General features: G+C 44.6%; 1 protein-coding gene across 2 annotated transcripts in view; it reads left to right on the forward strand.

Annotated features, from left to right (window-relative positions):
* The window catches only part of LOC138510294 (annexin A1-like), a 211,170-nt gene that overhangs the window by 149,619 nt on the left and 38,699 nt on the right, over positions 1 to 22,852 (forward strand). For both annotated transcript variants that reach the window (XM_069625825.1, XM_069625826.1), the window contains exon 9: positions 10,101 to 10,194. In XM_069625825.1, coding sequence (XP_069481926.1) covers positions 10,101 to 10,194 — 94 coding nt within the window. The remainder of the gene's footprint in view (positions 1 to 10,100; positions 10,195 to 22,852) is intronic.

Raw genomic sequence — 22,852 nt, forward strand, 5'->3', positions numbered from 1 at the left:
GTCGCTACCAACTATTTATTATGATAAAAGCTAATGCTTTATTACCTTTCCTCGTGCTAAGCTTCTCATCTCCTCTTCAGCGTTTACTGGTCTGTTACACTGTTCTTCTCTACTTTTTGGCCTCCCTGCATCTCATCTTGCTCCTCTTCGCTCCATTTATCATTCTTCTATTCTTTGTTCTGAATCTTTTTCTGTTGGCTATTTAGTTAATTTGCTCTTCCTGCCCCAGACCTGGACTTCTCTTCCTCTTCCTTCTATTTCTTCTTTTCAAGTCCTGTTTAAAAACATATCTTCTTGTTGATCTTTGGTTTTCTGTTTATCTCTTCATGTAAATTGTACCACCGGTTACTCTGTACAGATTGGACGCGTAAGCGCAATAGAAGTTCAATAAAAATACAAAAGAAAAAAGAAAGCAATAGGTATTATTTTCTCTTGGCTGAGTGTTTTTGTCTGCTGAACTGTAATATATGCCATTGTCCCAATTCCTGCATAAAGACATTTTTTGGTTTGGGTGAAACAAAAGAGTCTGTGTCGGCTGATTTTTTCTCTAGCTTGGATGCACCACAGGAAATGGTCTACTGTGGCCAGATGTGTGTAATAGCCCTTAACAAGTACACAGTACAACCAATGTCACTTCCGTCGATGTTGAATGTCGATTCTACCGATGTCACTTCCAGTGATGTCACTTCCTGTTGGTTATGCTAATGAGTCCACCCACTTCTTTTTTTTAGGGCTTGACCCTGCCGGTAAGGTTATCGGCACCCTTGTTTCCGGACCGCCACACATGTAATGAGGCCCACAGTCACTTGATTCATGGAAAAATATAGAGTGCAACTGCTTGTACCTGCTGTAGCTATCCGATCTGGCACAAACAGAGTAAAGTCCAACAAAGGACCATATTTTTATCAGATTGAATGGGCCTATGCTAATCTAGTATGTCTTCAAAGACAGCACTGGTATCACTTTGCATAGGAGTTCAGGTGCAGTGAATCAAATTAACTCTCTGAGCCAACCAGTAATATGCCATGGTGAGGTGAGGCTCTGGTTTCAGTATACCCCTACAGTACTGCCAATTATTCCTTAATATATTCTGATTAGTGCAATGGGCCATTAAACAAATTTCACTGGAATCAGGATGTTCTGAGCAGATTATTAATCACATGCTGTACCCAAAAAGACCGATACTTTGGGCCTCATTACAACTCAGGCGGTAAGGGGTTTACGGCAGCGTTAACAGCGCCGACCCTTACCGCCTGATTACGAGGTCCCCTAGCGCCATGGTGCTTTTAACACCTGCTTTTAGCAGGTGTTAAAATCCATGGCGCTAAGGGACCATGGAGTTAATTACGCCACCGTAATTTACGGTGGCGTAAATTACGGTGGGGCAAAAATGGGAATGGGGAAGGGTAAATGGGGATTGGGGACTTACCGCCCCGCCTAGGTCGGAATGGGGCGGTAAGTCCGCCAACCACCATGGCGTAAACGTAGTTTACGCCATGGTGGTAAAGTCACGGCCCAGGCGGTAACTTACCGCCTGGGTCGTAATGAGGCCCTTTGAGCTCCTAATTTTTAAAAGCAATCTGTGTGTAGTGCAGTGGTCTTCAAACTGTGGGGCATATCTTTCTTGGTCCTCATTTTCGCAATCTCAGAAACCAAATGCCACCTTCAATCATATCTCTCTCAAAAACATTCATGCTTCCCCTTGAATATTCAACATGGTGAGCTGTATGTATTTGAGTCGCTGAACATGGTATCTTGACATGCCACTAGCCACAGCTATCACATGTGATCTGTGGAAATGAGTCACTGGGTATGTTTATTCATTTATTTTTATTTTATTGTTTAAAGCATGGACCTAGCTCAAGTGCAGCAGAGCACTGGTAGCTGGCATTTGGACTTGCATCTTTAACAGTAGTTCAGTACTGTTAGGTATGTGCGTCACTATGTGCATCCATTGGAATTAGTCCTTGGTCAGGTGTTGTTGAAATAGCCATGTTTTGAGAGATTTGCAAAAATGTGAGAATTGTGGGGGCATTCCAAGCCGACACTGGGCTCCAGTTTCAAGGGTGGGTGCTTGACAAGAGAAGAATAGTTTTTGGGTCCTCTCTTTGTGGATGAGTTGTGATTCAAGCGGTTGGTCACTTTTCTGTGCGAGTACCATGTGTCACCAGATATGTGGAGCTTAGCCAGCAGGTACGTTTGTGTGCTACTTGTGGCTGCTTTACAGATGATAGATGCAGTCTTGAATAGTATACTGGCTAGGAGTGGAAGCCAATGCAGTTCATGTAGGATGGGGTAATTGGTCACATTTCCATGCTCCCATAATAAGACATGCTGCAGTGTAGTGGGCTGATTTTAGGGGAGCCGAATGAGCAGCCGGGAGCCCTGTCAGGAGATCATTTCCCCCATCAATGTGCAATGGCCTGCAGTACAGTCCAGAAATACTGCAGCGGGCTGAAGGGTTTGATTCTTTGCAAAGGGTAGAGATTCTGAGACAAACTATTTGGGCCTTCTTGGCTATGGCTATGTGTTCCTGGAAACCTTAGGATGTTGCTGAGTCTGAGAGTTGTGGATCAAATCCTTCTAGGCACATATCATTGTGCCATTGTTAAAAAAGTAGTTTTTTAGTGGCGGACTAATGAGGATGAATTCTGTCTTGGATGGGTTTAGTTTGAGGAAGGCAGTCGACATCCCGGAATTGATGATGGCTAGGTAATCAGAAAGACAAATTAATGTCCTGCGAGACATTTACTCTCATGTACAACTGAGTATCATTTGCATATTGGTGGATGGTTATATTGGGATCTTTGAGGAAAGTGCCCAAAGGCTCCATGTAAAGGTTAAAAATTATTGGTGAGAGGATGGTCCCTTGAGTGACTCAGCAGGAGACCTGGAGTCGGTTAGAAAGCAATGAGTTCTACTGGACATCCTGGTGTCTGCCTGAGAGGTAGGAGGTAAACCAATTCAGGACAGTGCCAGAAAATCCCATCCTGTCAGCAAGTAGGGAGAGAAGGATGTGATGGTTGATGGTGTTGAATGCAGGTCAAGGAGGACGGGGGGCATGAGTGGCCCTTATCCATGATTTGGAGAGCATCAGCCACCTCCTGGATGGTGGCTATCTCAATGCTACACTTTAAGAGGAAGCCCTGACAGATAGTCATTTAGGAGGTGCAGTTTTTCGATTCTGGCTAGTGGTTGTATAGTAACTACTTTTTACAAGATTTGCCAACAAATGGGGAGGTTCATAATGGGCCTGTAGATGGCCAGGTTGTCTGGATCTAGGATTCATTTTTTCAAAAGAGGTCATATGAGACCAGTGTCTACAGTGTCCGGGAAGTATTCTTCTGTGACGGAGGAACCCTGCCCATCAATTGTTTAATGATGGAGACCAGAATTATATTATCAGAGTAAGAAGTGGGTTTGAGGGAGGCAATCATTTTTAGGAGATACAGGGGAAAGGGAGGAGAGACTCGGTCCAGCGGTGCAGTGTGCATGCCAGGGTGCACAGGATGCTAATGCTCTGAGAGGTTGATTTGATGGTCTCTTAGATTTTGTCCATTGTTTCAATTAAAAATGTGTTGATTCTGTCACATTTTTCCTGAGTTGCTGATACCTCGGGGGCAGGTGAGTGTTTGGTACAATGCTGTACTACTTCAAAGAAGGCTTTGCTATGGTTAGACACTATCACAATGGTTGAAGCTTTGACCATGGTAATCAGAATACTATGGTTTGAATGCAGAGATTTGATATTGGTGTGGTCTCCCGAGTATAATGTTTTGATGCCACCATTTCTCTAGGGCTCTGATTGAGCATTTGTTGGAGGCTAGCTTGCTGGTGCACCATGGGGTGGATGATTTGGTATTAGCCTGGCTTGATTTTAGGGGGTGTGAGTGTCCAACAGTTCCATAGCAGAGTTGCTAAATAATTCCAGGAGCCCCGATGCATTCCCTGTGGTGAGGAAGTCTCCAAAGTTTGCTTCTAGCTCATTGACAGGGATGGTTTTGAATGAGTGGCGTTGAGCGCGGGGCATTTAGCCTGAACTTTGTGAGCCGTAGTCGAGTGGGTGACTGATAATGGGATTGGGGTGTGGTCTGACCAGTCAAGCAGGATAGGGTCTGCACAGGTGATTCATCGGGATGGTGTGAAGACTAAGTCTAGGGTGTTACCTTTCTTGTGTGCGGCAGAGAGCACAATTAGCTTAAAGTCCACGGAAGAGGTCAGTATGAAAACTGTGCTTTGAGCGGGCTTGTCATCCTGTGACTCTGAAATGTTAAAAACACAGAGAAATACATTATTTGAATGTGTTAATTTGACAGAGGAGAGTAAGTTGGAGATGTCTGCAATGAAAGAGTCACTCATGTGAGGTGGTCTGTAGAGGAGGTGGAAGGTGATGGATTCCTTGTGCGAACTGGAAGGCCAGTGATTAAAATTAGCTTATTCTGGGAGAGGGTGTGATGTAGCATGGCCAGTCACTCCTGTTCATCATTGCCACTGCACCTCCTGCCCTTCTTGGCTGGTGGGCATGTTGGATTCAGTAGTCGTGGGGTAGGAGGACATTGAAAACATGTGGGGAGGATGGGGTAAACCATGTTTCACTGATAAACAGGGCATCAAGGTTGTTGTATGAGATGAATTCAGTGATCTCTGCAGCGTGAGCGTCTGCTGAGCGAGCATTGATCAACATGTGAGGGCATGTGCATGTGGTCCCTGGGTATTGCATGGAGGAAAGGACAAAATTGATGAGATTTGCTAGGGTTGCTTGCCGGTGCTGCCCAGGGCACATATCCATTCAAATCCTTGTAAGTGTGGGGATGGACTGTGGAGGGAGGAGACACATGGTAGTAGCAATTAGATTGAAGGTGAAATGCAGGATAGCGGGCCAGAACAGGTAAAGACAGATGAGGTCCTTGTCTTTTCACGTCCTTTGCTGAGAATACCAGCGATGAGGATGCCTAAGGAGGACTGATTAAATTGTTGGTGGGGGGGCAACTGAGTGGCAGGTCCTAGTCCATGACAAGCAGCTTACTCAATGCTGTCTGCCTTCAACTGGCCTACAGTCCTTAAGAAGGTGCTTGGAATGCGTGAAAACTGGAGGTGGGCAGCCCGACTGAGTGGCAGGGCCTAGTCACGTGACCAGCAGCCTACTCAATGCTGTCTTCATGTTATGTTCAGCTGATTTATACTGCACACCCTTGCCATTTCCATGGTCTCAAGCTGCTATTGTGGCTTTGTAGGATAATGTGAGGTGTATTGTTTAGGCAGGAAGAGAGGGGATAAGACAGATGTTGTACTAATCTGTTGGTGTGTAGAACCAAGATAAACTGGCGTCTGTGCTTGTGGGCTTTCTGTGTGTGCTTTGTTTTTTACAGTGGATGTTTTTTATAGATGAGTGTCATACAGTGATTGTGTTGTTGTGGGTTGAAGGCGTTTTGTATTTGTGAGTTGGTTTGAGAGTAGTGTGTGGTTTGGTTGTTTTAGCAGGGTATTTCAGTGGTCACCTGGGTGCGTGTGGTAAGTGTGTGGTGGGGAGGATGGTAGAGAAAAAGGAAATGTTTAGTGGGATTTAGTGTGGTCTCTGGATATTGTGCAGGTAAGTTATTGTATTCTCTTTGTAGGGTGTTCACCTTTGCATAGACTTGCACATTCTGGGACTAGTTGTTGGGCATTGTATGGGTTCAGGTTTTAGTTAATGTGGCCACTTCATGAGGATGAATCTTTGTATAGTAGTTGTTGATCCGAATTGTATCCCATTGAGTTGAATAACCAGATTTGTAGCCATTTTAAGAATGTTATGTGGTCTTCTGTCATCCTGATATCCTTCAGAACCAAGTTCCATAGTTTGGATATGAGAATGTAGAAGACAGTTCCTCCAAATCTAGTTTTCTCATAGTGTCCTGTTTCTTTTTGGAGGTTGGCGCTAGATCTAAATGTTCTTCTGGGTATGTATCGGTTGATTTTTGCTTAGTGGAATTTGTCTCCTTGACTGTGGAGTGATCTATACGCAATGCAAATAGCTTTGAAATTGATTTGTTTCTTGACTAGAAACCAATGTAGACTTCTCAGGGCTCGGGTAATGTGATCTCATCTATTTAGTCTCAGGAGTAATCTAGCTGCTGTGTTTTGGAAGCATTGTAGTTTTTGGTGTGGTGTTTGGGCATTCCTATGTAGCAACCATTTGCATATTCTATTCTCGATAATACCAAAGAAATGATAATGAGGGTTCGGTGAGGGAAGTTGAGGTAAGGGAGGATCCCTCAGATTAGTCGAAGATGGTAGAAACATTTTTTTTAACAATTGCATGGACCTGTGGTTCCAGGGTGAGGCATCTGTCCATGAGTAGTCAGTGGTTTTTAAACACTCTTGAGGATTCTGGTTGGGTTCCCATATTCGGGGCTCATGAGAGATTTCTGTGTGGTTATCATTAGTACCATTTTGGTTGAGTTTAGATTGTTGTTTGCCATACAGGTGCTGGCATTTGTTATCAACATTATCAGGGTCATTGTTAGTATTCATCTTGAAAAAAGGCTGGCTTGCATCTGCGTAGTTGTAGGATGTCAATTCATGAGTATGTAAATATTGAAGAGTAGAGGGGATAAACGTGATCCGTGAGGTATGCTGCAGATGATGTTTTTTTGTTTTCAATATGATCAATAATAGGATTCTGTCAGTGACAAACGATTTCAGCCATAATAGTGCAGTGTTTTGAATACCGGATTCTTGCAGTCTTTAATTAATGTTGTGTGTTTGATTGTATCAAAGGCAGCTGGTATGTCCAGTAGTATGAGGCTGGTTTGGGTGTTGTTGTCCACATTCATCCTCTCGTGGGTCTGGAACCTACCTTGGTATTGATCAAGTAGTCCGTTGGCTTCCACATGATAAAGCCGTTCTTTATATACGTTGTTCTCCAAGATTTTTACCTAGTAGGGTAGGTTTCATATAGGTCTGTTGTTGGCAAGGTCATCTGTTTTTCCTGGCAGACTTTTTTGATTTTGGTACTATTCCCATGTTCAGAGTAGTATTTGTATTAGTAGGGTATCTAGGGCTGGTGTTTTATGAGTGAACAGCCATTTGTAGATATCCACTGGGCATTGGTCTCTGGGTGATCGCACCATGTTGGTTTCTTTTAGTAGTTTGCTGAAAGTTTGCTCACTTATTGGTTCAAATTGGTTGTATGTTGCATGGTTATTGGGGATCTGGTTTCTAGGCTGGTGTTATTTCTGGTCCTACTGGATGCATCTATGATCTGTTGGATTAAGTGTATTTTTGCTCAAAGGTGGTCCTTGATGCTGTCAGATAGCAGTTGCCAGGGTACAGTATTGTTGCTGCATGAGATTGGGTATTTTATTTCCTTGATAATTATGTACATTTCTTTTTTGTGACTTTGTTGCTGTTTGGATTTTTGTGGCACTGAGTGCTTTGCAGTGTGCTTTCTTGGCTTTCAAAACTGCAGGTTGTATAGATGAATTTGTCATTGGTAATTCATTTTCTTCTGCCTTTTCTAGTTTACAGCTTCTTTTCTTGAATCCTCTTTGTTTCTCTGTGAAACATTTCACCACATATTTATTTGGTGTCAGTTTGAAAGGTTTTAAGGGTGTTAATTGATCGAACACATCTGCGATCCAGGTGTGAAGGTTCTCTTCAATGGTGCCTGGTGTCATTTTGTTTAGTTGGGAGGCATTTGGTTCGAAGGTTTCTGGAAGTTGTGTTAGTGATTCTAGATCAAGACTTCAAGTTTCTTTTGTTGGTTGTCACATTTTTTATGCTTGTGGGTATCATGCAGCTCAGGGTTTGTATGGTGAAAGGGATCAAATGATGGCCACTTCAGATAATTGTTACAGATGGGGAAGTATTCGAGATTCCATCCCTGCAGAATATTGCATCAAGGGTGTGTCTAGCTTTGTGAGTTGGTACGTACACCATTTGTTTGAGATAAAGAGTTTCTTGGAGGGCACTGAGGGAGTTAGTTGTGATTTTGTTTCATCATTCAAACCACATTTGAAATCCTCCAGAATGATGATGTTGTCATGCATTATGACTAAGTTGGCTATGTTATCAGTGAGCTTTGTGGCAAAATTAGGGTTGCAGGTCGGTGGTCTATAGATAAGATGGAATAGTAAGTTGTGTTGCTTGCTGGGTTTGAGGTTTACTGAAAGTGATTTGCAATCTTATGCATCTGTTGAAGGTAAACATTTGGAGTTTATGTGGTTTTTGTTTGTCACTGTGTTTCTGCCTCCTTTTCTATGTTCTATCTTAAATTGTATTAGTTTGTAATTGCTGGGTATGGTTTCATGAGCGATTACTTTTTAGTTGTCTGATAGCCATATTTCTGTGTGGGAGATGGCATTACTGCCCCCTTTGCTCAGGAGGTCATAGATTTCCATGTGTGCTTTGCCATATGTTGTTTGATGAGCAGACTGCAGTGTAGTTAGTCCTTTTTCGGAGACTCGTGTTTCAGTGGGGCTTGTTGTTTCTGGGTGTTTGGCTAGATCATTAGTCCTTTAGTTGTGGAGTTCGAGTAAGTTCCATGATGGGTCTCTCTGTTTTGTATAACTGTGGATGTGTGTTTGATTGTCTGAGTAGCACATTTTACAATCTCTTGTTATGAAAGTAGTGTTGGTGGTGCTGGATTCCAGTTTTGCTCTTGTTCTTTTTGGTGTCTTTTGTTGGGGGTTTTCTGCATTGCAGGATTCTGTGTGTTAGGGTGGGCGGGTTGTTTTAGGTGGTCAAATAGGGCTTTCTTTGACATCACCTGGGTCCTTTTCTGCTGATTGATTAATTTCAGATCTAGCTTTTTTTGTAGGTGGAAAGATAGCAGGAGATGTATGATGTTTTAGTTTTCCTCTTGGTCCAGAATATTAGTTCGTTTAATAGGTCATGGTGGTTGATTTAGAGATGTTTTGTACTCAGATGGGTGGTTTCTGTGGTCTGGTGGAGGTATGGTGTATTCTTTCCTTCTTGGTCTGTTCTATATGTTCATTTTTCCTTCTTGTATCTGGGGAATGTTGTAGTTATGGGTGTGTTCTGACTGCAGTAGGTTGGTGAACTATCTGTGCTGAGTTTAGCTCTGCGTCTACTATCTGAATGATGGGCTCGCATTGTGGAAGGTTTGGCTATGGGTGATCGTTCTTGTTGGCTATTAGGTTGACTATGTAGGAGTGGAGGGATCACACAACCCTGCAATGTGGGATACATCACACTGTTGACTGCCTCACTGTGGTGGTAGATTCATGGCAGCATGGGCCCAAATTGACAAGGGCTCGTAATGGCAACAGATACAGGGTTGGTAGCCTTTTTTCGCAGCCACAGTTGCTAATGTTTCACTATCGTGGTAAAAACACAGTGGGTATGCCACATGCCTTCTTCTTACATTGCAGTCGTCTCCATGATGAGGGTTTGGGTCCCAACCTGAAAAATGGGGCTCAAGTAAAAAGGTTTGAAGACAACTGGTGACCTGGAGGGCACATCTACGAACACCAGTGTTCTCTTTTGCCCAGAGACGCATAGTGGCAATCAAACACAGAGGAATACACAAGCAATATTGATGTTAGAAGAAATTTGAATTGGTGAATGGCACCTTCACAGGTACTGATTAATTTCACTGTAGGTTTTTATTATCGCTGGTGAGATAGCTCAGTGGGTTGAGCGCTTGCTGCTGTGATATGCATGTCACAGGTTCGAATCCCGGCAAGGCCAACTCAGCTTTACATCCCTTTCAGATTGATAAATGAGTACCAACTTCTGTTAGGTGATATTGTTTATATATATGTTCTCTGTAAGGCGCTTAGGCATACGCGTTATTTAAATAACACATTATTATCATATTTTTAAAACACCTTTATTGTTTATATATCAAAATTGTTTATGTGATGCCCTTAGGATGTATTACTTTTTCTCCTGATTTACATTTTCAATGAAAATAATTATTTTCACCACTAGTCAATTGAGTGTAATAGCCAATTTGAGGGTTCTGTACAATCAAATTTTAGAAAAATTGTGGGCTGTATATACAGCAATATTAAACAAAGCAAAGAAAATAATGTATATTTGTTTGTTGAACCAATATTAACATATGTATATATAACGTGACTTCTATCTGATAGGCACTGTATGATGCTGGGGAAAAGATTAAGTCAGCAAATGCATCTGTGTTCATAGAAATATTTGCATCAAGAAGTCCCATGCACCTTCAGAGAGGTAAGTTGTTTAACACCAACATCATCTTCCTAATACAGAAACTGAGAATTTCAACAGCTCACAAAAATAGCTCTATTCCTATCTTGTTGTGAAGGCCAAGCACAAAGTAAAAATCCATATGAGTGGCCAGGAATTTCAATATATTTATTCTGTACACAAATAATTGATGTAAATGATTTGTATATGTTGCATAGATGTTATTCACATGCTACATACTTCTTTCCTGTTGTCACCTCAACACGATCAACTCTTAGAATGTATTGAAACAAATGAGTTGCTTGGGCTAGATCATGCATATACTAACAGGTATGTTATGATGGTATGTACGTGGGAGAGGCATATAGAGTCTTGCTCTATTCTACCACCTAAAATTACCATATCATCCACATGTCACCTCTGTATTGCCCCAAAATATTCCTGATACACTACCGACACATCTATGCAAGACATTGCCTATTGTTTGGCCAGCAGGTTTCTCATTATCATTGAACAGGGCTTGGAGTGCCTGCACATGCATACCATGAATACCTTGTCTACAAGCATTTAGATGTGTATCATAGTCAAGGCATTGTTGAACTTAAAGTTAGAACATTTGCCCAGGGTAAGTGACTAGCCAAGAGTGATGAGTTTGAGTCTCATCACGGTCGCTCTTGGATGACCAGATAGGCATCATGAGACATTAATTATAGATGTTTCTCAATTTGGTTCCCCTTATTCAACCAATGCTCTTATGCCCAATGCCCAATGTTTTATTGTGATTAAATGTTTAATAGAATAGAACGTCACACGGGTCGGTGGTGTCCATAAAAATAAATGTGTGCACTGATCTCTACAGCAGATAGTCAATTTTTCTAAATCACTGCACCTACTTCAAACACTCCATCATATTAGTTTTCCTTCTTGTGCAAACCCACCACATTGTCTTAAAACACTATCACACAGTATCTACCTATATATATGTATATTTTACTCTAGTCAATATGAAAAATATATTCTCTTAGTACCCTGGCACCATATTTTCTATTTACCAAGTTGTTGTGATTGGACTCTTCATGGGCTTTACCTGCTGCTAAATCCCTCATTTACTCACACACCTCGTGCCCTGAACGTATCTGGTTGCCGCATTCCATCCCTGTTTGTCTTTTGTCTCCCTTCTGCCAACCTCCGGCGCAATTTTCTAGCTGATTCTCCATCTACCGTCAAAATGAATCGAGCGGTCTAGTGTTTTTCCCAATGGGCAGCGCTGCCGTAAATTTACGGACAAGCTCGGTATTCACGTTTGCTTTTGTTCGCTGCGGCCAGCGGATGTCCCGTCCCTATTAGTATCCCAAGAAAAGCACCTGGGATACTAATAGCAATACAATCCAAGTTGGGGGGCATTACTGCATGGGGTAATGCCCCGGAGCAGTACCTGATTTGGTAATGCCCCCCGGCTCATGGTGTATTGCTTAAACAGCATGCAGGATTTGTTTTACCATGCCCACTCATTTTAATTGCACACCATATTTGGTGATTCAAGTAAAACGACTTTTGAGCAGTCGAGAACTACAGAAGATGACATAATGCCCTCCTTCATAGATTATTAAACATACCCATTGCCCTGTATCTGTATACCTGGCACATGTGCATTATTCTTAGGGGATGCTCGGGCCACGGTACTCGCAGTACCTGTACACCATTGTGGTCCTGTTGCCAGCTACCATGGAGGCTTCCTTACAGCACTAAAGCTTCCACGCATACCATTGCGGGTGCACACAGGAACCACGCTCGTCACATTCTTTTTTTAAAAAAACTTTTATTTTTGTTGGCAGAGACAAGAGACATACACACACATCGGAACGCCCAAAGATGACACAATGCACAATCAATACATTACAGTGAGAGGCATAGCTGGCAAGTGGAGACGAAAGTCCGATTTGGGGGTGAGACAACACAGGGCGTTCAAGGCTAAGGATCAAAACAGAGAAGGTCACGGTGAACTGTCCGCCGATGAGGGGGTGTCCAGCCCGTTAAAATAACTGTTAAATGCAGTCCAGATGTCCTTGGGCCAGGATCGGACAGGGAGGGTGCTGAGGTATTCCTCCTCGCAGTTCCGTGACCAAGTTAGTAAATTCAGCCATTTCCTGTAGGTAGGAGGGGTAGAGCATTTCCAGTTCTGCAGCACACATTTCTTAGCAATAATACAGCCCACATTTAGGAATTTGGGTGCGCCTCTGGCTCCTTCAGCCCCCCCCACACCCTAAACAGCACACCCAGCGGGTCAGGCTCAATAGTAGTATCACAGATCTCCAACAGTGTTTTTAGGATCTCACCCCAGAATGCTGCCAGCCCCAGGCAGCCCCAAAACATGTGCAAATGACACGCATCCTCCGCTCCGCAGCGAGGGCAGAGCCGTGGATCAGAGCGGGCGAACCTGGAGATCCTGCACGGAGTGTAGTATAACCTGTTCAACAATTTATACTGGATGGTGCGATATCGGAAGTCCAGGGAGACCCTGTTAGTGTGGGAACACATTTTCCCCCACAGTTGATCGGAGAGCTCCATCTCCAGTTCGGATGCCCAGTCGTCTCGAGCCCTAGAAGGCTGTGACGTACTACCAGCGAGGAGGAGTTTGTATAATGAAGACACCACTCTGCGGGCCCCAGCCGAGTTGGCTATATAGGAGATCCCAGGGGAGTCAGGAGGTTCATTTGGGAACTACGGCCAGGCGCCACGAAAGGCAGCACAAAGTCTATAATATTGTAGGAGTTCTAGTGGCGAACCAGAGTGGCCCGGTTTCCAATTCTGCGGTGTTATGAATTGGCCGTCTGGGTAAAAGTCAGTTAGGGCTCGGTATCCCAGGGTCTTCCAGTGTTGTGCCAGTGCCACATCGTTTGTCGGTTCCAGCCCGGGGAATTGCCAGGCGGGAAGCCGCTTCTAGTACGGGCGATCCTCAGTCTCCGCAGCAAACACCCGCCCCCAGGCCAGCAAGGTGGTGTACACAGGGTCTATGGGGGAGTCTGGCTCATATTGACGGTGTAATATTAACAACATTATATTGGTGCCAGATGCAGCGAGGGTTTCCAGCTTGACATGAGGGTGTACCGGGGGTCCGGGGCACCAATAAGAGGCAAACTGTGCCTGTGCTGCAGTCCAATATTTCATCAGGTCAGAGGCGGTGAACCCCCCTTTATCGTAAGGGAGTGTCATTCCAAGCCATTTTTTGCGCACAGCGCCCGAGTGCCACAGAAACTGAGCGCACAGCTTGTGGAGATCTGCAAAGTACTTCCCGCCTGGCCATATAGGAACATTCGTAAATATGTATAGCAGCTTGGGGAGCAATATAATTTTTACCAGCAATAGTCTCCCCGCTAGTGACAGCGGGAGAGAGCGCCAGCGCTCTATCCTGGTGCCTGTCTGTTCCGCAATGGCCAAGTAGTTGTTAGCTAGGAGGGCATCTCTGGTCAGGGACACCTGGATGCCCAAGTATTTAATCCCTTCAGGAGACCAGTGGAGCGAATATTCTGTGGCAGGTTGTCCTGTGGAGCTAGTAAGAGGGAAGAGTTCGGATTTGGTGTAATTAATGACGAAACCAGAATATGTGCCAAAGCGGGTGATGTCCCGCAGTATTGGGTCAAGGTAGACATTTGGGTCTCTGACGAACAGCAGCACGTCGTCTGCGTAGAGTGAAATGATTTTGGGGGTACCCTGTAACCGTATCCCTTTGTGAGAGTGGCGCACACTTATGAGGTCCACCAGGGTCTCAATAGCTAGGACGAAGAGGATCGGGGAGAACGGACATCTCTGGTGGGTACCTCTGAAGATAGGGAACAGAGCAGATGTTTGCTAGTTAACACGAACCCTGGCCACCGGGGAGGTGTACAGCAGCTTGATATATGCGATGATCCTAGGCCCAACTCCCATAGTCTCGAGGACGAGCCACATGTACCTCCAGGACACCAGGTCGAAGGCTTTCTGAGCATCCAGAGTGACCGCAACTGCGCTCGTACCTTGATTGATTCGTGCCATGACATTAAGGAGCCGTCTAATATTATGAGACGTGGATCTCCCGGGCACAAAGCCTGATTGGTCGTCATGTACCATATACGGCATAAGTGGTAAGAACCGATTAGTGATCACCTTGGCAAATATTTTAGTATCTATGTTCATAAGCGAAAGGGGCCGATATGAACCACAGTCATCACTAGGCTTACCAGGCTTGAGCAGGACCGTGATGACAGCCTTGCGCAGTGTTGGGGAAGGGATCCTACCCGAAGGGTCTCATTCCAGACCCTGAGCAGTTCGGGGGCTAAAATAGCTACATGCTCCAGATAAAATTCAGCCGTCAGCCCGTCGGGACCTGGTGCCTTTCCCTTAGGGAGACAAGATATAGCTTCTACTATTTCATCTAATGTAAGGGGGGAATCTAATTGGTCTCTCGTTTCATCAGAGTTTATGGTGGTGGGTATCTGCTCCAGTAATTCCCGCATCTACGAGTCACTGTGCTCGGGGGGCTGAGTGTATAGATCGGAGTAGAAGCCCGTGAAGACCTCAAGGATATGCTGTTCAGACCACTGCATTATCCCCTGGTTGTCCTTAACACAGTTAATTTGGGATTGGCCCCATTCGCCCCTCACCAGTGCAGCTAACGTTTTGCCGGGCCTATCTCCCTCACCGTACTTCCAAGCAGCCTGCGGGCGGCTGAAGAACTGGACCTCTCTAGTAGCTTGTTCGTTAAAGGTTTTCAGCTCCTCACTGATCTGAGAGAGAACACCCGGGTCCACTGAGTCCAGATGGGCTCGCTCCAGTCCCCGGAGTTTAGTTTCGGAGCGGGACCGAGCGGCTCTTATAGTTTTAAGGACTCCGGATTCTCTAGATATGGAGGCTCCCCGGATGAAAGCTTTAAACGTGTCCCAGCGGACCCCTAGGGTGGTGGACTGAGACCCATTGTGCTCAAAATAGGACTGAATATCGGCAAGAATATCTGCCTTGAACAAAATGTCCCGCAGAGCAGCCGATTTTAATCGCCACGTGTTAATGGGGGGAGCAGGCATTCCCAGGTCTAGGGCCATAAGAACCGGTGAATGATCGGACAGAGTGCGCGCCAGAATTCACATTTCCACAACCCTACCCAGCATAGTACCAGACACCAGGAACATGTCGATCCTGGAGGAACTGTCATGTACCGAGGAGTAGTACGTGAACTCCTGTGTCTGTGGGTAGAGTACCCTCCATACATCGTGAATGTCAAGTGTCACACTGCGGGTCAATAGTCTACGTGCTGCACCAGACAGGGTTCTGGGGGCCGTGCCAGACCTATCCATCATTGTGTCAAGTATAAAGTTCATATCCCCACCCCAAATGATCTGTACCCCCACATACCCTAGCAATATGGATGTCACCTGGTCGACAAATTCGGGGGAGTCAACATTAGGGCCATATGTGTTCACCAGCAGATAATCCCTGTTGGCTATGGCGCAGTACAGCACAATGTATCTCCCCTCGGGGTCTACATAGCTTTTAGGTAAAACAAATTTAAGCGACTTATGGATCAGCGTCAGTACACCTCTGGCGCATGTGGAATATGAGGTGAAATATCTATGCAAACCCCACATTGGCGCTACACTTTTGGACAGAGGGCCCGTTGAGTGTGTCTCCTGTAGGAGCAGAAGTTTACAGCCATGTCTGCTGGCGTACGCCACCGGTGTAATTGCTCAGGCCCCGCACATTCCAAGACATCACTGTCACCGGCATTTCAATGGTCTAAATGACATCCCACCTCCAGTGTCATAATGCTGGACCAACGTGAGGGCCGCCCCTCCATGGAGTTCATGGAGTGCGCCTCCAGTGCCAATATGCGTCCACGTTGAGGTCGGGGCGCGTTCCAGTGCAGTCCCCAGCAAGAATCACTCATGCGGCGGCACACCTGGAGTGGGGCCACCGCAGCCATTGTAGCAGGTGTTGTTCGTGGGGGTCGGGGCGCGCTCCAGCGCGGACCCCAGCAGGAAGCCCCACACGCGGCAGCTCACCCGAAGTGGGGCCACCGCGGCCGTTGTTGCAGGTATCGCTCGTGGGGGTCGGGGCACGCTCCAGCGCGGACCCCAGCAGGAAGTCCCACACATGGCGGCACCCCCGGAGCGGGGTCGCTGCGGCTGAAGTCATGAAGGCAGATAGTCCAACAGGCCCCGGGGGGAAGAGGCGGAGCACCCGGGCGTCCCGTCCCAAGGTGCGCCATGGCGCAGGCAATCAGGATCAACCAGAAGGGAGGGCGGGGGCCGGCCGCACACCACAGACCAGACCAGGCTGCAGGCCTCTGAAGCAAAAGACCCGCTGAAGGGCCTCCAGGGGCCAGATCGGGGCAAAAGCTTGCAGGGGGCAGCCCAGCATAAGGGGGCAACACTACAGATGGGAGTCAAGTGTTTAGCCAAATGCTAACCGCAGATGCAGGCGGATACGTGCCGGAGCCACACGGAGCTCAGAGGCTCAGCAGCCATCTTGGGCTGCTCCACAGCGCCACCCCCACGCTCGTCATGTTCTGTCATCTGACGTACAGACACGCACAGCATCCCGGAATCTGCTGCTGCGGAACACAGTAAAGACACGAGACGGAAGGGAGCAGTGCTTGACAATGCTCCATTGAGTCGTGCGTTGTTGCACCTGCATTGTACTCCTTGAATACGTTTCTGCAGTTTGCTTCTTGACCCTGCCTGCATTTGGATTGCCTGCCTAGCAATTTCACATCTGCTACCTGCTCCCCTCCTTCTTCTGATATTCCACCATCGATCAGATATTGACTTTTCCAGAGTGCTCCTTCTTATTTCCTGGGATTTTCCAACATTTTGATTTGGACAATGATTTCCTTTCCTGACTTGCTTGGAACTTGTGAACCACCCATTAGTCTTCTGCTCGTACTGCCCGGGAAGTCCTTTGTTTTGTTTCTCCTTTTTCCTCTTGATGACGGGCAGGTTGCTGAATCTATTTTAGATTTGTTCTACTAGGACCCTGCTTGAATCATAACAGGTACATTCTGCACAATGGGAACATAGGGGTGATTTGTTGTACTTCCTATCAAATGTTTTCTCTCTCTCTCTCTCTCTCTCTCTCTCTCTCTCTCTCTCTCTGTTTCTCTCTCTATCTCTCTCTCTCTCTCACACCTTTTCTCTCTCTCTCTTTCTCTCTCTATCTCTCTCTCTCTCTCTCTTCTCAGATTCGTGTCCAACCTCCACCTGCCATAACTCCCAGGAACCTCCACCTTCTCCCATCTCCTGACTGGTGGGGAGTAGTGGGAGGGCTAGTAGGGCTTATCAATGGACCCAATCTATTATGTTCTATTATGTTCCTCACAGTTGTCTGGGGAAGGTGGTCAAATATGCATGCACAGGCTCTTAATCCCACCACACATTTGTGGAATGTTTGGAAGACTTCAAATATATGTCGGCCACTACAGTTTCCCAGTGATGACCCACAATAATTAACAGGCCAATTTCGTCAAGGTTCCAGTAGGCCTATTCAGGAAAACATTGATATATGTAAACAAGATCTGGGACATTTTGTTCTGGTGTTTGTGTCTGTGGGTTGGGATTCACAATGTGAGAGCAGTGGTCCATTTTGAATCAGATAAAAATATACGAGCATAACAGGATGTAAGTGAATGATATGAGATAAAGTGTTAGCAAAGGAAGGGTAGCCACTACTTTGAGTCGGTGGAAATGGCCTGAGATACGTGTTGGTGGTAGTTAGTGTCTAGTCGGGTGACAGTTACTAGGACCTAACTAAATGTAGTAAAATATTGAACTTACAGAATGGACGAGTCTAAGCTGCAGGTCACAAAAGAAGAAAATATGTCAGACTGAGCATTCTCAGGTGAATTGTGGAATACACATTTTTATTTGACAATATATTCTCTGAATTTTAAGTACTTGTTCTAGTTTTCATGTTTAATTTTCCCAATTCAAATTTCTGGCCTGGGCTCCTGTTCTTCTGTTTCGCTGTTTCAAGTGTTTGTAGGATGGAGTGTTGGTGAGTTTGCCAGCCGTAGAATAATTGTGATTACGCACTGGTATGTACAGTAGAAGGTTGCCATTATCCACGTGCTTACTGGTCCTTTACTGCAGTATGTTTTTGGAAGAGTGCAGTATGGCAGTATTCCCACAATCCATGACTAATGCTGTAGTCAGTTTCAGACATTAGTTAGCTTGGGGTAGTGGAAGTAAAAGGACATTGTGTATTGAATATTACATTAAAGTACTTTAAATAATTTGTGATGGGTGGAGGTTGCTCTGAGATTTGATGGAGGGGAACATTGAAGCATCTGGCTTGCCACGTAGTATTGTCTTGCGCTAGCTGAAAGTTGGCAAGGTAAAGCAAAATGTTCCTATGAAGGGAGTGCTTTCAGATTCATGTAAGCATACAGCATCGTCTGGTTTGCTTTTTCCGTCCTGTAGAGCACTCATCTAATCTGTGACTTGCCTGACACTTACCTAACAGTGTCAGGCACACCCTGATCATATTGCATCCTTCTGTTGCTCCATTTATAACACTACCTCTGGTTCCTCCTTCCTTCCCCATCCCGCCATTTAGAAAAAATGGTGCATCAATAGTAAGTATTCAGTGTTGCCAGATTGCTCTATTTTCCATACATTTGGTGCCTCACTTGACCAGCTTTTTGCTATTTTGGACTGCATTTCAGCTTAAAAAACATATCCCTAATTACTCTTGCTTGGGAGGAGGGGGAAGCGGAAAGGCATCCTTGGGGGTGTAGAGTTGCTGGATCAGTGGAAAGAGGTGACATTGCCATATTTGCCATTAAAAAGAGCAAGCTCTCCAGCATCATCAATCCTTCCAAGGCAGATTCCTGCTGGTTTATGGATGCTTTCCTACATGGGGTCATTAATCCATTACCCCATGACAGAGCCATTTGATTAATGAGTGTGGAAGTTGTCTTTTTCTGGGATAGTGCAGGGAGACATTCACAGTGATGCTTACTCTCAAGGAGTATTGTGCAAGGGACATGATGACACTTTTGTAGAGTGCCAGTTTTGTTCCTCTGCAGGTGGCTTCCTCTTGCCCCACTTCTACAGTGCTCATTGTGCCCAGGTGCTAATTACATTCACATACCGTGCCTTCTTGTATCTCTTCACTCCCCTGATTCCTTCCTGGTGACAGGGGTAGAGTGCTGAACTATGATGGATTGGAGGCAGGCATGAGACGATGCACATCATAGGATCACAGCATTGGAGCAGAGAGGTCTCGACGTCAGTGCTGGCATGTCACTCCGACCTTAATATGAGGAGCGATGATAAGTTGGTGAAGCTGTCACTGGGTAATTCCTGACTTCCTCTAGTGGCTGGGCAAAAGACCAGCATGCCAGACTCTTAGATCAGCAAAAGAGGGATTTCCTGTGTTGTTCATTCAGGGGGAATAAGACAGATAAAATGAAGGTATGTGTAATTATGATGCAAATAACACAGAAATGATGAGAGTGAAGGAATTTGATCTCTCAGGGAGGTTTTTCAGATTGAGATGGAAATCTTGGCTGATGATTTAGTGTGTTGGAGAATCTTTCTGGGGTTTTTACTTATCTTTTTCTTCTCCACCCGATCTCAAATTCGGGAATGCTGAAAAGTCAACTGAGTGTTTAATAGTGAATGCTATTGCCCCAGTGATGGATAAAATATCTGAAACTTTTTCCAATTTATGAAGCTTCTCCTTCTATGCCCCAATGAAGCTAAAAAGCTATGTCAGCAACAGCGGGAAATGGATAACAGATACTGATAAAGATGCAGGCACAGACCAGTGCTGTTGTTGTACAACCTTGAGTGCGGAGGTAATTGTAACTGAGGAGGTACAATAACAGCCAGAACAGCTGCGTGCTGGGCATAGAGAGGTACATCAGAATTTGGAATGGCGTCAGAATTCCGTGAGCACACCACAATTACAAGAACAACTGCAACAGCAATTGAATCTGACAACAGCCTGACTTCATATTTAAAAAAATCATGTTTGGTCACATTCAAAGTATCCAGATCATGGCCAAGAGGATAGCTCAGGGGCAACGCAGATTTCAACTTAGAAACTGGTCCCGGTATTAAGCGCGTTATAAAAGAACAGTTATATTTATAATTATAATGTTCGGGCCCTTTCACCAGATTCAGACTCTTCAATCACAGAGTCTGATATTGCTTCAGATAACCACCAAGAAGTGACTGAATTATGGGCCAAAAAGCAAAAAAGACCAAAATCGAGGCATAAGCCATTATCGTCTTTACGTGCTACTCCTGAGGGACTAATATTAAAAGATCTACTTGAGACACAAGGGGCGGTGAAACAAAGTCAGGAAAGATGGAGGATAGATGTAAGGAGCTCAATGCATCATTGTAAAAGGTCAGTAATCAGATGGTGGATTTACAGCATGCTTCAAGGGAACATGGGGAGCGATTCGATCTTTCATAGAAGGACACTGAAAGTATTTGTGGTAGGCTGGTGGGTATGGAGGAGGGGATAAAAGGATCATATCTTTCAACTGAACAGCTGGATTATAGGAATCCATAGAAATAATTTAAAGATTGTGGGGGTTTCTTGAATTGACAGTTGGGGGGGTGAGTCTCAATGATTTAAAAGAGTTTGTAGCTGTATTCTGTAAATCACACTTGTGCACCCAGTGATCTGGCTGACCTATTCACCGATTTGCAGAGACAAACTAGAGTCCCCTATTTCATAGATTTTAAGAAGCAAATGACACAACATATTTTCATAAATTGCATGATATTTCAATTACAGGAAAACCTTCTGTCTCTGTAAAGAACTAAGTGTAGTGTAGAGGCTGCAGCACACTGCTATGTTATGCTTCCTGATGAATCCACATAGACATCTAGATGGAGACAGGTTTTAAGCAATTCTGTGTCTAGGATTCAGGCCTTAGATGCAGAGGTTCAAATGAAAAATCTGATCTCTTTAAAAATTAGATTGAACAGCTTTCTATCTCCATTGCTACCAACAAAGAGATTGATTGACTTGCCTTTTTGACATATACAGGACCATGGTCATAGTCCTATATGGGCTGGGAGGGTTCCTTTGTGTGGCCTGGGAGGGTATGAACAAAAGAATGTTCACAGGAATAATAATGCAATTTATCAATGTCTATATGTTGAATGGGTAAAGATATCATTATCTGTGTTAATTGTTGGAATGTGAACGGGCATAATGCACAAATAAAATCTGGGGCAAGTTAATTACGATCAAGAAATGTGGGATATATATGCTGTTTTAGAAAGGCACATCATTTTACAATGATGTATGTCTCTTATACAGATTAGAAGGTTTTTAGGGAACCAGGAGGACAGTTATTGATGGCCTCAAACCAAAAATCTTCTAAAAGGGGGATGCTATAATTTCTAATAAGTCTATTCTTAAATCAATGATTATGTTGGAGATCTGAAAGGTTGATTGCCCAAAGCAACTTTTTTATTGGGTGGCACAAATTTTCTTGGTGGTGCTAGGCTTTGGGGCAAACTGGAAAAATGGGGCATAGATGTGCAACTGCTGTACTTTATCAAAAAATTGGATGCAGTCACCACAGTGACTGTCCGCTTAAACTTGGAGGTTAATCTGAGCAAAAATATCCCAACTAATCGGGGATTAAAATAAGGGTGCATCTGGACCATCTTCTGTACAATCTGTATGCACCTGAATTGGACAAGACACTCAGCTTGGCATTCAACTTCCCCCTAAAATCAACAGGGAAGCAATACTGAGCATTATATATGTGTATGACACAATCATAGTCGATACCATGACAATTGGTCTCCAGAGATCCCTGGACACACTCACCCAGTACACAAAATATAACAACATGATTATAAATGAATCTAAAACAAAGATCATGTGTTTGGCTGGGAAAATAAAATTAAAACGAGCATTTCAATGGAAGCTCAATGATCAAAACTTAGACATTGTAGAAGAGTACAAGAACTTGGCTTTCCAATAAAAAGTCAACCGCCTGCCGAGTATTACGGTAATATGCTCATGCCAACAATATGGAGAAAACGGCTTGCTGTGAAACATTACATTAACAGACAGTGCGGACATAATGTGGAAGGGCTCTTGAGATCTATCAAGTGTGTATAATTCCCAGCCTACTCTATGGCTTGGAAGCTATCCCCTTGAAACATGTGGGATGATTGGAAAGAAATGAGGGGAAAACATTGCGTTCTATCATCCACGTCCCCTCTTCCGTCCCTTTCGAGGCATTGAGATTAGAGTATGGCCTTGTATTGCCCCTTTCCTTGGGGTATGTGCAGTGCACAATGCTGTCCTGCAAAATGGTGTCGCCATATGTCAATGCCAATGCTATCATGCAATTAATTGGAAACAAAAGAGTCAGTCAAGTGAGCAACAGATTTGTTGAAGAGCTGTGTCTGGACACAGTGAGACATCTTGACAGCTTCATCTCCCAATCCTTACTGTTACATAGCTCGGTCGTGGTTGAGCAAACCATAAAGAAACAAGCAAAGATGTGTGACAGGGTAAATAACATCGAATACCTTGCACAAAAAACGAGATACAATGATTATTCTCACCAGATCTTCCTCCCAGATACCCCTAGGCCATACCTAAAAAAACTGTGACATAGGGACCTGAAATGGTTCAACCAAAGCCTACGCTTAAATATATTACCTAC

Source organism: Ambystoma mexicanum, chromosome 6p (genome assembly GCF_040938575.1).
Source record: "Ambystoma mexicanum isolate Mex_15411 chromosome 6p, UKY_AmexF1_1, whole genome shotgun sequence".
In the NCBI taxonomy this organism is placed as follows: Eukaryota; Metazoa; Chordata; class Amphibia; order Caudata; family Ambystomatidae; genus Ambystoma; species Ambystoma mexicanum.